Raw genomic sequence first — 15,917 nt, forward strand, 5'->3', positions numbered from 1 at the left:
CTGCGCCACTCATCACAACAACATTGTGGTGTAAATGGTGCACATAGAAAACAGTTGTCTTCTTTGTGCCCTAACAGTGATCTGCATTTATCTAGTGCAGACAAATTCAGACATACTGTCCTGGTATGTTTGTTTGGTTGCTGGTGCTGTAGACAGTCATTGTGATTTCTCCTTTTGGAAATTCTGGTTTCCTGACTGTTGCTTCCAGGGACACTGACTTGGAACAAGTATGCAGTTCACATATTATAATCATTCTCTGGTTTGACTGGCTGCATGCTGGTTCAATGCCTGAGGAAAGTCAGAGACAGTCAACCAACATTCTGCAATCACCATCTCTACATATCTCTATGTACCTGTTTTCTTTGGGGCATCAACGATTGCCTAATTCATAGCAGGGGGCAGTGTTTGCTTTTTTGGAGTATGTGTGTTTTATATTCCTTGAGTACTGTTGCATGTCAGGAAAAACAGCACTGCATTTAGCATACAAAGGCAGGATTGTAACATTGGATATAATGTTTGTAACATACTATTCTTATGTCACACAAGGTGCTTGGTACCCATTTTGTCAGGGCCATAAAGGGTTAGTGAAACTTAGCCATAAGTGCTCATACAAAGCTTCATGATGCAGGATAGAATTGGCAGGGCTAAGGGTTGACACTAATTTTGCAGGTAATTGTTGGGAAATTAATACCGAATTAGTAATTATCTTTGCAAAGAATATACAAAATTATGCTGAGAGTGGTAGAGTAAATGCTAGAAGCTTCACTTGGCAACTGTAGTTTTGCCATTTGACAGCTGAACCCAACACCTGTTATAATTCCATAGTCCTTACACAGGTACAACTCCCTCTGAGAAGCTGCAAGCGCAATGTATGAAGAGTGTAAGTATATTCTGGGCAGGAGGACAAGACACAAGATGTAAAAATAAGTATGTATGTGAGAATGCATGGTACTGTATGTGAATCTTAGTTAGTTTTTACTGTTTTTGTTTTCATATGAAATTACAGAAAAAAACACTCCCTGAGAGAATGAAACAAGAAGAATTAATCACAAAAAGCCCGAAAGGCAAATACACATTGTACATTTATGTAATATGCTGAAACTTAATTTTTACTGCTTTTTACAGGATGACAGTTTCACCAGTAATCACTTATCAGACCTCTGGAAAGTGCAAGATGATATTCCTGATATTCCCAGTACTGGTACAGAATTGCAGGTAATATATACGTTTGTACTTTTTTTCTGTGTATAGTTTGTATATGTCTCTTTTAATTGGGGATAACACACAGAAATTGATGATGTGTAAAGTATGGTAGCCCATACCTACCAATCAAAATAAAATATAAAATAAAGTGATAAAAGTAAACTTGACAGTAATTGGTTGGTGTTTGATGCTGCACGTTCCATATTGTTATCAAATTAGTACAATGTTCTGTGACAGGTTAAGCTTTTTTGAAAGTTTTCTCTTTAAGCATGCACACATGGATCATCACAGCAGCAGGTTTATACCTATGGAGGGGAGGAACAGGGCAACGACCCCAGCACTGGTTTGTCTCAAAGCTGTAATATTAATTCCAGTTGTATACTGCAGAAGCTTCCACTACTGTTTTTTACAGATTTTTTTCTTTCCTTTCTATTGTGAAAACCTTTCCCTTGGCTATTGCCTCTCTGTAGCTTATTCAAATATTGTATAATATAGGCCAATATTATCTAACACATCAAAATAAGGATTTTACAGTTACAAGAACAAGTATGTGAACCCCTTGGGATTACGTGGAGTTTTGCATGAATTGGGCATAAAATGTGCTCTGAAAGTCACCTAAGTCACAACAATAGAAGAACACAGTCTGCTGAACATAATACTACACAAACATTAGATGTTGCCATGGTTTAATTGCACATAACATGTAAACATTCACAGTACAGGGAGGAAAAAGTATGTGAACCTTTGGACTTAATAACTGGTTGACCGTCCTTTGGCAGCAATAACCTCAACCAAACGTTTCCTGTAGTTGCAGATCAGACCTGCACAACGATCTGGAGTAATTTTGGACCACTCCTCTTCACAAAACTGTTTCAGTGTAGCAATATTCTTGGGATGTCTGGTGTGAATCGCTCTCTTAAGGTCATGCCACAGCATTTCAATCGGGTTGAGGTCAGGACTCTGACTGGGCCACTCCAGAAGGTGTATTCTGTGCTTTTGCAGCCATTGTTTTGTTGAATTACTTGTATGCTTTGGGTCATTGTCCTGTTGCATCACTCATCCTCTGCGGAGTTTCAGTTGGCGGACAGATGGTCGTACGTTTTCCTGCAAAATGTCTTGATAAACTCTGGAATTCATTTTCCCATCAATGACAACAATCCGTCCAGGCCCTGAGGCAGCAAAGCAGCCCCAAACCATGATGCTCCCTCCGCCATGTTTTACAGTGGGGATGAGGTTTTGATGTTGGTGTGCTGTGCCTTTTTTTCTCCACACATAGTGTTGTGTGTTCTTCCCAAGCAACTCAATCTTGGTTTCATCTGTCCACAGTATATTTTGCCAGTAGTGCTGTGGAACATCCAGGTGCTCTTTTGCAAACTTCAAACGTGCTGCAATATTCTTTTTGGACAGCAATGGCTTCCTCCGTGGTGTCCTCCCATGTACTCCATTCTTGTTTAATGTTTTCCTTATTGTAGATGTGTCAACATAAATGTTAGCATGTGCCAGAGATTTCTGTAGGTCTTTAGCTGACACTCTGGGATTCTTCTTTACCTCATGCAGCATTCTGCGCTGTGCTCTTGCAGTCATTTTTACAGGACGACCACGCCTAGGGAGAGTAGCAACAGTGCTAAACTTTCTCCATTTGTAGACAGTCTGTCTTACCGTGGACACATGAACATCAAGGCTTTTGGAGATCCTTTTGTAACCCTTTCCAGCTTCATGCAAGTCAACAATTCTTGATTGTAGGTCTTCTGAGAGCTCTTTTCTGCGAGGCATAGTTCACATCAGACAGTGCTTCTTGAAACCAGTAAACCCAAAACAGGTGTGTGTTTTTTAAGGGCAGGACAGCTGTCAGCAACACATCCAATATCATCACACTGATTGGAGTCAAGGTTGGCTCACTCCTGGCTCCAATTAGCTCTGGGAGAAGTCATTAAGCTAGGGCCTCACATACTTTTCCTCCCTGCACTGTGAATGTTTACATGTTATGTGCAATTAAACCATGGCAACATCTAATTTTTGTGTAGTATTATGTTTAGCAGACTGTGTTCTTCTATTGTTGTGACTTAGATGACGTTCAGTAGTTGTGGACGTTTTGGAAATAGACTCAAATATTAGACGCTCAAATACAACATAAATAGCTGTTCACGCTATTTACTGCAGTAGTATGTCACTGTGCAGATAACATCTAGCAGCGTCTAGCATGCCACCTGAAGACTGTGATTGATAACTGTAAAATATTCATATGCAGTATTTCAGTAATACCTGATTAAGGCTCTATGCACACTAGCTTATTGTTAAGCTCCAAGCAGCTAGTTTAGAGCAGGGGTCACTAAATGGTGGACCGCAGTCCAGAACCGGACCGCAGCCACGCCACTGTCGAGTTCCCCCCCTCGGGGCCGCCAGGCTTAAGATGATTGGACCACACAGCAGGAGGTAAGCGGCGACTACGGTCTGAACGGTGCTAATACAGACCGCAGCCACCGCTCACCTCCTGCTGTGCAGCAAAAGCAGGGCCAACAGGAGGAGCGGAAGTGACGGCTCCAGTAACAAACAGGAAGTGTCGCTGACACAGGGACACCTCCTTAGCTGGCCACTGCACTGAAGGGACAGTGGTGGCCTTTCTTCTTCACCCGCCAACACATTATGACAGGTCTGTAGCGGCAGTGGATGGGGCTGTCTCTGCTGGATGGGCTGTCTCTTTGCTGGACGGTCTGTCTCTTTGCTGGACGGTCTGTCTCTTTGCTGGATGGCAACATCCCTTTGCTGGATGGCGATGTCTCTTTGCTGGACTGCGATGTCCCTTTGCACAGTTGGATCCAGCAAAGAGACATCCCAATTCAGCAAAGAGAGAGCCCAGTTGAAGAAGGGACATCCCCATCCAGCAAAGAGACATCCCTGTCCAGCAAAGAATCATCCTGTCTTTACTACATATTTGCTGTGTTGTTAGGGGCGCTGTGTTGTTAGGGGCGTTGTGTTGTTAGGGGCGCTGTTGCGTTAAGGGGTGCTGTGTTGCATTAAGGGGCGCTGTGTTACGTTAATGAGCGCTGTGTTGTGTTAAGGGGTGCTGTGTTATGTTAGGAGACGCTGTGTTTTGTTAAGGGGCGCTGTGATGTAAAGGGGGGCAGTGATGTGAAGGGAAAAGAGGACACTGTGGGGCTTCTTTAAAGAGGGGACTGTGATGTAGAGGGGATTACAGTGTGAAAGGTATGCTAAAGATCATAATGTACTGGGGGACTGTGATGTGTTATATCGCTAACGAGGTTCGGACCTCTGCTGGAAGGAAATTTTGCTGACCAGACCTCCGTAAATTTTAATTCAAGACCCCTGGTTTAGAGCATTTTCTTTTTTCTGCCCCTAGAAGCAAATATACTATATTGCCAAAAGTATTGGGACACCCCTCCAAATCATTGGATTCAAGTGTTCCAATCACCTTCATGGCCGCAGGTGTATAAAATCAAGCACCTAGGCATGCAGACTGCTTCTACAAACAGTGAAAGAATGGGTCGCTCTCAGGAGCTCAGTGAATTCAAGCATGGTACCGTGATAGGTTGCCACCTGTGCAATAAGTCCATCTGTGAGATTTCCTTGCTACTAAATATTCTACGGTCAACTGTTAGTGGTATTATAACAAAGTGGAAGTAACTGGGAACAACATCAACTCAGCCATGAAGTGGTAGGCCACATAAAATGACAGAGAGGGGTCAGCACTTGCTGAAGCGCACAGTACGCTGAAGTGGCCAACTGTCTGCAAGTCACAAGCTAAAGACCTCCGAACTTCATATGGCCTTCAGATTGGCACAACAGTGTGTAGAGAGCTTCATGGAATGGGTTTCCATGGCTGAACAGCTGCATCCAAGCCTTACATTACCAAATGCAATGCAAAGCGTTGGATGCAGTGGTGTAAAGCATGCCACCACTGGACTCTAGGCAGTCTGATGGACGTGTTTGGCGGTTGCCAGGAGAACGATACTTGCCTGACTGCATTGTGCCAAGTGTAAACTTTGCTGGAGGGAGGTAAATGGTGTGGGGTTGTTTTTCAGGGGTTGGGCTTGGCCCCTTAGTTCCAGTGAAGGGAACTCTAAGGCATCAGCATACCAACACATTTTGCATGCTTTTCATGCTCCCAACTTTGTGAGAACAGTTTGGGGATGGCCCCTTTCTGTTCCAATATGACTGCAGACCAGTGCACAAAGCAAGATCCATAAAGACATGGATGAGCAATTGTGGGGTGGGAGAACATAACTGGCCTGCGTAGAATCCTGACCTCAACCCAATAGAACACCTTTGGGACGAATTAGAGTGGAGACTGCGAGCCAGGTCTTCTCGTCTGACATCAGTGCCTGACTTCACAAATGCACTTCTGGAAGAATGGTCAAACATTCCCATAGACACACTCCTAAACCTTGTGGACAGCCTTCCCCGAAGAGTTAAAGCTGTTTTAGCTGCAAAGGGTGGGCCAACTCAATATTGAACCCTACAGACTAAGCCTGGGATGCCATTAAAGCTCATGTGCAGGTAAAGGCCCAATACTTTTGACAATATAGTGTAGTTTTATACTATGTGTCCATCCATACTATTGTAAGCTAGAAGCGTTTTTCAAGCTTCAGCTTCTAGGAGCATAAAAAAAAAAGCTTTTTTCATGGTTTATGATTTCCAATTCTACAAAATAACAAAAATAAACTGCACAAATTGCATTAAATTACACAAAGCAGCAAACAAAAAAGGAGGATATCCTCTCTTATCAACATAGATATAAATATCTGGTGTTGTGCTAATAGATAAATCAATCACAGTGACATACGTTCCATAAATAAATATCAAGTGTAAAAGTAATGAATAAATTCATCAAAATGACATATATTCATATACACTCATGCACAATAAATAAATAAAGTGCTCCAAGGTGAACCCCAAGTGTGTTTACGCAAGCTGGAATGAAGAATTGTGATCACTTATTAAAAAGGGGGCTGTTCTCGTATTCTTCAAGGGACTTTTGCACAGTATGTTTATTATCGGGGTTCACCTTGGAGCACTTTATTATTTATTTTTTGTGCATGATTGTATATTCATGAATTATTGAATGTTTTTTATAAGTTCATTTATGTAATTTTGATTAATTCATTCGTTTTACACTTATTTATTTATGGTACTTATGCCAATATGATTGATTTATCTATTAGCGCAACACCAGATATTTATACAGTATATATATATATATATATATATATATATATATATATATATACACAGTGGGGCAAAAAAGTATTTAGTCAGCCACCAATTGCGCAAGTTCTCCCACTTAAAAAGATGAGAGAGGCCTGTAATTGGCATCAGAGGTAGACCTCAAATATGAGAGACAAAATGAGAAAAAAAAAATCCGTAAATAAATAAATATAAAATAGTTAGGTCAAGATCTGATCTAGGGTAGTTTTAGGTTCAGTGTTCGTGTCACTGTAAAAAATACTAGTTTCTGTGTCCTAACATGGGTGCAGACAACAAATAATGCACTCATATGTGGTATACCCAAGTATGTCAAGAGTAGGAGAATTTATTTAGGGTTGTTTAAGGCAAGAACTACTGTATGCAGCTAAATTAAAACATACACTATAGTGCCAAAAGTATTGGGATGCCTGGCTTTACAAGCACATGAACTTTAATGGCATCCCAGTCTTAGTCCATAGGGTTCAGTATTGAGTTGGTCCACCCTTTGCAGCTATAATAGCTTCAACTCTTCTGGGAAGGCCGTCCACAAGGTATTTATATTTTTATGGACCTTGCTTTGTGCACTGGTGCACTGTCATGTTGGAACAGGAAGGGGCCATCCCCAAACTGTTCTCACAAAGTTGGGGGCATGAAATTTTCCATAAATGTCTTGGTATGCTGATGCCTTAGAGTTCCCTTCACTGGAACTAAGGGGCCAAGCCCAACCCCTGAAAAACAACCCCACACCATTATCCCCCCTCCACCAAACTTTATACTTGGCACAATGCAGTCCGGCAAGTACCGTTCTCCTGGCAATTGTCAAACCCAGGCACATCCATTGGATTGCCAGACAGGGAATCGTGATTAGTCACTCCAGAGAACACGTCTCCACTGCTCTAGAGTCCAGTGGTGGCTTACTTTACACCACTGCATCTGCCGCTTTGCATTGCACTTGGTGATGTAAGGCTTGGATTCAGCTGCTCGGCCATGTAAACCCATTCTATGAAGCTCACTACGCACTGGTGTTGTGCTAATCTAAAGGCCACACAAAGTTTGGAGGTCTTTAGCTACTAACTCTGACTGCTGGCAACTTCTGCGCACTGTGTGCTTCAGCATGCGCTGACCCCACTCTGTTATTTTACTTGGCCTACTTCTTCGTGGCTGAGTTACTGTTGTTCCCAGTTACTTCCACTTTGTTATAATACCACTAACCGTTGACCGTGGAATATTTAGTAGCAGGGAAATTTCACAGATAGGCATGCACAGGTGTCAATCTATCCTGCCACTTGAATTCACTGAGCTCTTGAGTGCGACCCATTCTTTCACAAATGTTTGTCGAAGCAGTCTGCATGCCTAGGTGCTGTCCCAATACCTTTGGCAATATAGTGTATGTGTGTGTATATATGTATGTGTGTGTGTGTATATATATATATATATATATATATATATATATATATAGATATAGTGAGGAACACAAGTATTTGAACACCCTGCGATTTTGCAAGTTCTCCCACTTAGAAATCATGGAGGGGTCTAAAATTGTTCTATGTACAATCCTTGTTTTATTGATTGCATGTAATATTCTAATTTTCTGAGATTGTGGATTTGGGGTTTTCATGAGCTGTAAGCCATAATTATCATTATGACAAATCACGGCTTGAACTATCTTGCTTTGCATGTAATGAGTCTATCTCATATATTAGTTTCACCTTTTCAGTTGCATTACTGAAATAAATGAACTTTTGCACGATATTCTAATTTTTCGAGTTTCAACTGTATATATAATTTATGTCAGATTTTTTTTTTTTCATAATAAAAACAAAATGTACAACCAAATGAAACCACAATTTGTCCTTAACAAAACAAGGTGTAAGTCACTAGGATACACTAAGTGGGTGCAAAGATATGTACAGTTATACTAACACATGCCAAAGTTGCAAAACTGGGTTCAGGCATTAAGACTCCTTTTTTGCCTTCATCATTAAGACATTTAGAATTTTGGGATTGTAATACTGATGCCAATTATATTTACAAATATCATTGTAGCATTATTACTTCTGTTCTTGCTACCCACATGAAAATATGAGAGGAGAATGACTTAATGATATGACATTTTAGTGCAGACAAAGCTCTTGAGTATGACATTTTCTGGTAAGATTATAATGTAAATTATAATATAAATCCAATGTGGTTTTAGCAACAGAAATGGCTGTTCTTGTTTGTCTTGTTATTATTTGATGCCATTGTTAGGTAACGAGTTGTTCTGCTTGTTCTAAAGCAATAAACTTTCTGATTTTAGCATCATATTGATTTTGGCACCATTGGCTCCTCTGAGACTGATGACTTGAACATGGAAGCAGGTGATGATAGTCCAAGCATGGAAGATACACAAGGTTCACCACTGGCAATGTGGGAGACTGATATTCAAACCATTGAACTGGAAAAGGGAAGCCTTGGCCTTGGTTTCAGTATTTTAGATTATCAGGTATTGTTTTGTTTTTATGTTGCTTTGTAGACCTCAAACTGTTCATTGATTTAGCCAGAAAGGTTGTTTACAAATTGAAAATAGGAGAAAATGAGCATTAAGGCATATTTGAAACAATTTCTACAAAATAAAGTACATTTGGACTTCATAATATATTGATTTGAACTTTAGCATTAATATACATTTAATTCCTTTCTTGTATATCCTGATTTTCAAGTTACGCTGTTTTTTTGTGTAACACACAAGTCTTTCTGCTTTTTGCCAGCTCAGGGCAGGAGAAATCACAGGAGCCATGAAGCCATTGTGCGCTAAAACATTACAGCTCGAGACTAGCTTTTCTGTGCTTTCTTTGTATCTTAGCAAAAACTGTGCTTTGACTTGTTAGAACCCTGCTTGGCTTCTAAACTGTATTGTATTGACTATATCTTTAATGTGTTTTGTAGCACAAAAATGATTATGCTTTATATATAATGAGAATTTACCATATTTTCTTCCTTAAGAGCTGATTCACACATGTGCAGTGCAGATTGAAGCTCAGGTTTCACATCTAATTGATACAGTAGTTGTTCAGCGGTTTCATCAGGTTCAGGACAGGATTAGCTCAGGATCTTATCCTGTTCACACAATTGTGGTTTAGAAACGGTTCCCATAGAGGTCAAAAGCCTGTAATCCACACCTGAACCTGAAGGCACTGCTCAGAATTCATACAGGACTCTTTTTCAAACTACACTGAATTTGCACCACCAGTGCACTGAACATATGGGAACGGGCACCATAGGAAGCAATGTTATTTCACATGTCATGCGGATTGGATGCAGTTCAAACCGTATCCTATCCACTTATTTGTGAACCGGCACTATGACAGCTCTGTGGCCTTTGGAGCTTCAACAAATTTTAGACAAAAAAGGCATGGTTTATCGTAGGCCAGCCACCATTCTCTATAAGCCAACCTATAGCAGAGTGTAAAATTTCCAGCATCCTGAGAACACAGCTGAGTCTGTGCATAAGAGCAGCTGCAGGGGGAGACTGCATACAACATAGATCTGTGGGCCTACCCATGAAATTACATCTGTTATGGACTTTTGTCTTTTTTCAGCCAGACTAACTATGTAACTATACAGACAGAGCTGCAAATCTTAATTTGATATGTGTGGACAGGCAGGTGAGCGGCCCTGAACACAGGCAGTGTGCATTCGAGGCCACACCCCTTCATGCCACATACTATGCTAGTCTCTCTCAGACAAGTGTAGTGTCTTTTTGTGTTTTTGCAGTCTTGTACACATGTACAGGATTCTCTTGCTTACATGCTGGTCAACTGAAATTCCATACAAGAAACGCCTTTAGTTTTTACCTTCCGAAGGCGAACATCTGTTTGGTCTCTCCTTGGATAAGTACAGTAAGATCACTGGGAATAAGGGTACTCTCCTCCGCCAGAAGATAAAGTCTCGCACCTCTACATAGACCTACTAGAGGTCTATTACCTCTGAGGATAGGAAGGGTTCCATTTGTCCCTCCCAGTCTTCTAATGATAACTTTAGGTCAGGTGCATACTTTGCTAGAAGACATGGCCATGCAAACCAGTCAGAGCTTCTGAACAATGATGGGATACCAATTTCTCAAAGTATGGGGATTTCTCTTGGATTTTAACAACTTCTGCTCCCATAACATCTGGTTCCAGAGTGTTGTTTTCAGGATCTACAAACTGGAGTTTTGCACTCTACCTTCTCCCCGCTTCATATACTTCAACTTGTCTCCTTCCCAATCATGGCAGGCAGATCAGCTTTTGAGTGCAGGGTCAGTGTTCCTTTACCACTAGGATAACGCTTTCAGGGTTTCTACTCAAACCATTTTATGGTTCAAAACCTGATTTGACAAATTCGGCCCATTCTGGAACCAAAGATTCTCAACTTGTTCCTTCCAGTTCAGAAGTTTTTAAATAGAAAATGCCAGGACAGTCATTGCTTCCCTCCTTCTGGGGAATTTTCACGCCTCAGTAGTAGTGGTGCACCAAAAATTCTGGACCGAAAACAAAAATTTAGGATGCACTTGGCTGAAAACCAAGACCAATACCAAAATGGACAGTTTTTAAAAAATATATTTTTTTAATGTAAATTTGTATTATATTCGACTTTTTAATTAATATCATGAATTTAAATGAATATGAATTTAAAAAAAATATATCTAAAAATAGAGGCTTTGCATTTGCATTGAAGTCAATATGGGCTGTTTTTGCATTGAAGTCAATGGGACATGATTTTGCATTGACGTCCATAGGGCTCGGTTTTACATTGAAGTCAATGGGGCTCCGTTTTTCATTGAAGTCAATGGGGCGCGTTTTTGCATTGAAGTCAAAGGGGAGCGATTTTGCATTGAAGTGAATAGGGCTCGGTTTTTCATTGAAGTCAATGGGACGCGTTTTGCATTGAAGTCAATGGGATGCGTTTTTGCTTTGCAGTTAATAGGGGGCGTTTTGCATTGAAGTCAATGGGATGCGATTTTGCATTGAAGTCAAGGGATGCAATTTTGTATTGTTATTAATCATCATTATCGGCACTTTTTTTTCTATTGGAAAAACACTGATAACCCTATTTTCGGATGATAATTTTTGGCGGCTGATATTTTGTTGAATCACTACTCAATAGACAACCAAGATGCCTATCTGCACATTCCCATATTTCCACTTCAGCAACGCTATCTGTGATCTGCAGTGGTGATCTGCCTTAGCAATTTGTTACCCTTCCTTTTCGCCTATCCATGGGCTTTCACAAAGGTGCTTGCCCTTATTTGGCTCTGCTTTTTTCTCAGGATATCCATGTTGAGGCTTACCTGGATGATCTCCTTTTAAAGAGTCAGTCCTTCTTGCTGATATCTAGTGGTCAGCTGAACAAATTTGTGTCCAAGACCATGGATCCTGTAGACTTTTACATTAAATGCTCTGGTGATTCCTTGGACTCATTTTCAACTGGTTTATGCCTTCCCTGTGATGATCCTCCCTTGACTGCTGCACAAGATATAGGAGGACATCACATCTGTTAGGCACATCTGAGTTAGCAGCTCTCTCTTAGAAAAGCTTTTTACTTTAAGAATTTTAGTGGGTCATTAGTTGTTTGTATAAAAGACTCCAGAGGACGGCTGTGGGTGTGTCTTGAGAAAGGGGGCCACACCCCTTAAACACATCGTCATAGCAGCCATGCTTGTGCACGCATCCTACTCCCTTCTCTCCCTCCCGTCACTTGTGTGGCATGTCTCCAGAGCGGTGCGTGGCGGTGGCTGGTCTGGGCACATGTACAGACGCTTTACTCAGCTGCGGCTTGTACGAGAGAGCTGTCATCAGCTGGGGAACTGTAATCGCCCTGCAACACATCTTCTGCTAGTTGCCAGGGAGAAGCTGGGGAGGACCATATGTTGTCTGATGTGCCTCTTGTTTTACTCTATCACGTGAGTGCAACTATTTTACCTTTTTATTATATTAATAAATGGAGTAACGCTAGGGCGGGAGTGTGCTCTCTGTTGCTTTTGTTTTTATATTCAGACTTCTACCACCCAGTGGAATGGATTGGAGAGCTGCAGTGCCCAGTTCTGAATTCCTTGTATCATATGTCCCAGCCAACCTCAGTCTGTTGAAGATCAGTGCAATAGTGTTTTTTGTATCGGACGAAATTAAGCTTTTTTTTGTCCTACCTGGAAGCCCTTGTGGAGGACATCCTGCTCCCCACTGCAACATTGCTACATGGATTAGATAGCTCATTTCAGAGGCCTAAACCCTAAAGGATCTTCCCTTTCCCGTCAGAGCCCATTCTGCCAGGGCTGTTTATGTCTTCTGGGGTTTTCAGCATCAAGTATTTGTATTACAGATTTACAAGGCTGCCCCTTGGACCTCTGCTCACACATTTTCAAGTTCTTTGAGATGGACGTTCAGACCTTAGCTGATGCGAGATTTGGCTGCCTGGTTCTCAAGCTATTATTGTATTTTATTCAGGGTTCTTAAGCCCTTGTGTTTTTTGTGGGCCTGTTGGCAGTTCTGTGTTTTGCTATGTTGTTGTCTAGTTGTATTGCTTGTTGTCACAGAAACCACCATGACTTGGGCGACTGGAGGGGCCTGGGGACCAGCCTCCTTTCCACCATCTATGGACCCAGGACTATGGAGACCCCAGCTCTTGGGGTTACAAGGAACCTTTTTCCCAAGAGGGAGATATCGCTTCCCTGGGTACATGACTGTGAATTATACCAGCTGCCCTTTCCATGCAATTAGGGCTGGAGGGCCTATTTCTGGGACCCCTTGGCATACTGTGAATAGTGGAACTATTATCCTGGATGCGTTATATGCAGGGAGTAAATTCCAGCATATGTGGGGTTAAAAAAACCTTATTTTCTGTTACAGGTTTCCTGGCATCAGTTAATGTTTTCTGTAATTAGGTTTAGGTGATAAGCTCTCACTTTGTTTAATCACCTCCAGAGTCCAGACTGCTAGGTTCCTGGAAGGAATCCTTGGTTTTCTTGTGTTTGATTGTTTATTTGTTTGTATAATGTAATTTTCTCCTGGGACTGGTAATGTGTGCCATACCAGTTTAGGGGGAAGGTTTTTGTGTATAAATGCTGTGCTGTTTGCTAATAAAATAAGTCCTTGTTTTACTCTAATGTTGGTTCTGTCTGATGCTTGAGGTAAATTTGCTATATTCTGGTTCAAGAGTAGAGTAAGCTGTAATTTGGTGGAGATACCCAGAAGGGGTGTCAGGCAGTTCATCACACTTGGGTTTGTCCCATGGTCAATGAATACAAGTCTTGCATCCTGTACTATTTTATTTATTTATTTCAGGTACTTGTATAGCGCTGTTAATTTACACATCACTTTACATATATGTACAGTGGGGATCGAAAGTTTGGGCACCCCAGCTAAAAATGTGTATTAATGTGCATAAAGAAGCCAAGGAAAGATGGAAAAATCTCCAAAATGCATCAAATTACAGATTAGACATTCTTATAATATGTCAACAAAAGTTAGATTTTATTTCCATCATTTACACTTTCAAAATAACAGAAAACAAAAAAATGGCGTCTGCAAAAGTTTGGACACCCTGCAGAATTTATAGCATGCACTGCCCCCTTTGCCAAGCTGAGACCTGCCAGTGTCATGGATTGTTCTCAATCATCGTCTGGGAAGACCAGGTGATGTCAATCTCAAAGGTTTTAAATGCCCAGACTCATCTGACCTTGCCCCAACAATCAGCACCATGGGTTCTTCTAAGCAGTTGTCTAGAAAACTGAAACTGAAAATAGTTGACGCTCACATAGCTGGAGAAGGCTATAAGAAGATAGCAAAGCGTTTTCAGATGTCGATATCCTCTGTTCGGAATGTAATTAAGAAATGGCAGTCATCAGGAACAGTGGAAGTTAAAGCAAGATCTGGAAGACCAAGAAAAATATCAGACAAAACAGCTCGCAGGATTGTGAGAAAAACAATTCAAAACCCACGTTTGACTGCACGATCCCTCCAGAAAGATCTGGCAGACACTGGAGTTGTGGTACACTATTCCACTATAAAGAAATACTTGTACAAATATGTTCTTCATGGAAGAGTCACCAGAAGAAAACCTCTTCTACGTCCTCACCACAAAAATCATCGTTTGAACTTTGCAAATGAACATATAGACAAGCCTGATGCATTTTGGAAACAAGTTCTGTGGACCGATGAGGTTAAAATTGAACTTTTTGGCCGGAATGAGCAAAGGTACATATGGAGAAGAAGGGGCACAGAATTTAATGAAAAGAACCTCTGTCCAACTGTTAAGCATGGGGTTGGATCAATCATGCTTTGGGGTTGTGTTGCAGCCAGTGGCACAGGGAACATCTCACGAGTAGAAGGAAAAATGGATTCAATAAAATTTCAGCAAATTTTGGATGGTAACTTGATGCCATCTGTGAAAAAGCTGAAGTTAAAGAGAGGATGGCTTCTACAAATGGATAATGATCCTAAACACACCTCGAAATCCACGGGGGATTACATCAAGAGGCGTAAACTGAAGGTTTTGCCATGGCCTTCACAATCTCCTGACCTCAACATAATTGAAAATCTATGGATAGACCTTAAAAGAGCAGTGCGTGACAGACAGCCCAGAAATCTCAAAGAACTGGAAGACTTTTGTAAGGAAGAATGGGCAAAGATACCTCAAACAAGAATTGAAAGACTCTTGGCTGGCTACAAAAAGCGTTTACAAGCTGTGATACTTGCCAAAGGGGGCAGTACAAGATATTAACTCTGCAGGGTGCCCAAACGTTTGCAGACGCCATTTTTTTGTTTTCTGTTATTTTGAAAGTGTAAATGATGGAAATAAAATCTAACTTTTGTTGACATATTATAAGAATGTCTAATCTGTAATTTGATGCCTTTTGGAGATTTTTCCATCTTTCCTTGGCTTCTTTATGCACATTAATACAAATATTGAGCTGGGGTGCCCAAACTTTCGATCCCCACTGTATGTATATATATGTACATTCACATCAGTCCTTAACCCTCAAGGGGCGTACAATCTAAAGTCCCCATCTTACATTCATACATACACATACTAGGGCTAATTTAGGCAGGATCCAATTAATCTACAAGCATGACTTTGGAGTGTGGGAGGAAACCGGAGTACCATACATTACCTTGGAGTAGAGTGCAGGACACAGGTCCCACCCCTCTGTGTCTTGATTACTTATAATAGCTTACTAATAAACTGGAGTCCCATGGAGTGGGTGTGGTTATATGGGTATGCTCTAAGAGCGACTCTAGCAAAAGTTTTTGCCAGTGTCCAGTAACCTGAGGGTAGCAGCATATAACCTATGGACTATGAATACAAGCCCTGTGACCGGTACTGTACTCCCAAGATAAGAAATTTACAGGTAGGTCAACATTCCTATGTTTGTACTTAAGATAACATGACCCACAAGCTAATTTTTCTTGGGGCTAGCCTGTTTGTATATATTTCTCCAGCCTTGTCTACAAGGATTGGAATTTTCCATGATTACTAGTACATCCCTTAGTGCA

The 15,917-nt window shown here is 41.1% G+C and overlaps 1 protein-coding gene across 3 annotated transcripts in view; it reads left to right on the forward strand.

The window, feature by feature from the left end:
• The window catches only part of MPDZ (multiple PDZ domain crumbs cell polarity complex component), a 248,930-nt gene that overhangs the window by 88,976 nt on the left and 144,037 nt on the right, over positions 1 to 15,917 (forward strand). For all 3 annotated transcript variants that reach the window (XM_089678090.1, XM_089678091.1, XM_089678092.1), the window contains exons 16-17: positions 1,126 to 1,215; positions 8,705 to 8,890. In XM_089678090.1, the coding sequence (XP_089534216.1) occupies positions 1,126 to 1,215; positions 8,705 to 8,890 (276 nt within the window). The remainder of the gene's footprint in view (positions 1 to 1,125; positions 1,216 to 8,704; positions 8,891 to 15,917) is intronic.

The sequence above is a fragment of the Staurois parvus genome, unplaced genomic scaffold (assembly GCF_062004578.1).
Source record: "Staurois parvus isolate SC_StPar_1 unplaced genomic scaffold, SC_StPar_1.0 ptg000198l, whole genome shotgun sequence".
Taxonomy (NCBI): domain Eukaryota; kingdom Metazoa; phylum Chordata; class Amphibia; order Anura; family Ranidae; genus Staurois; species Staurois parvus.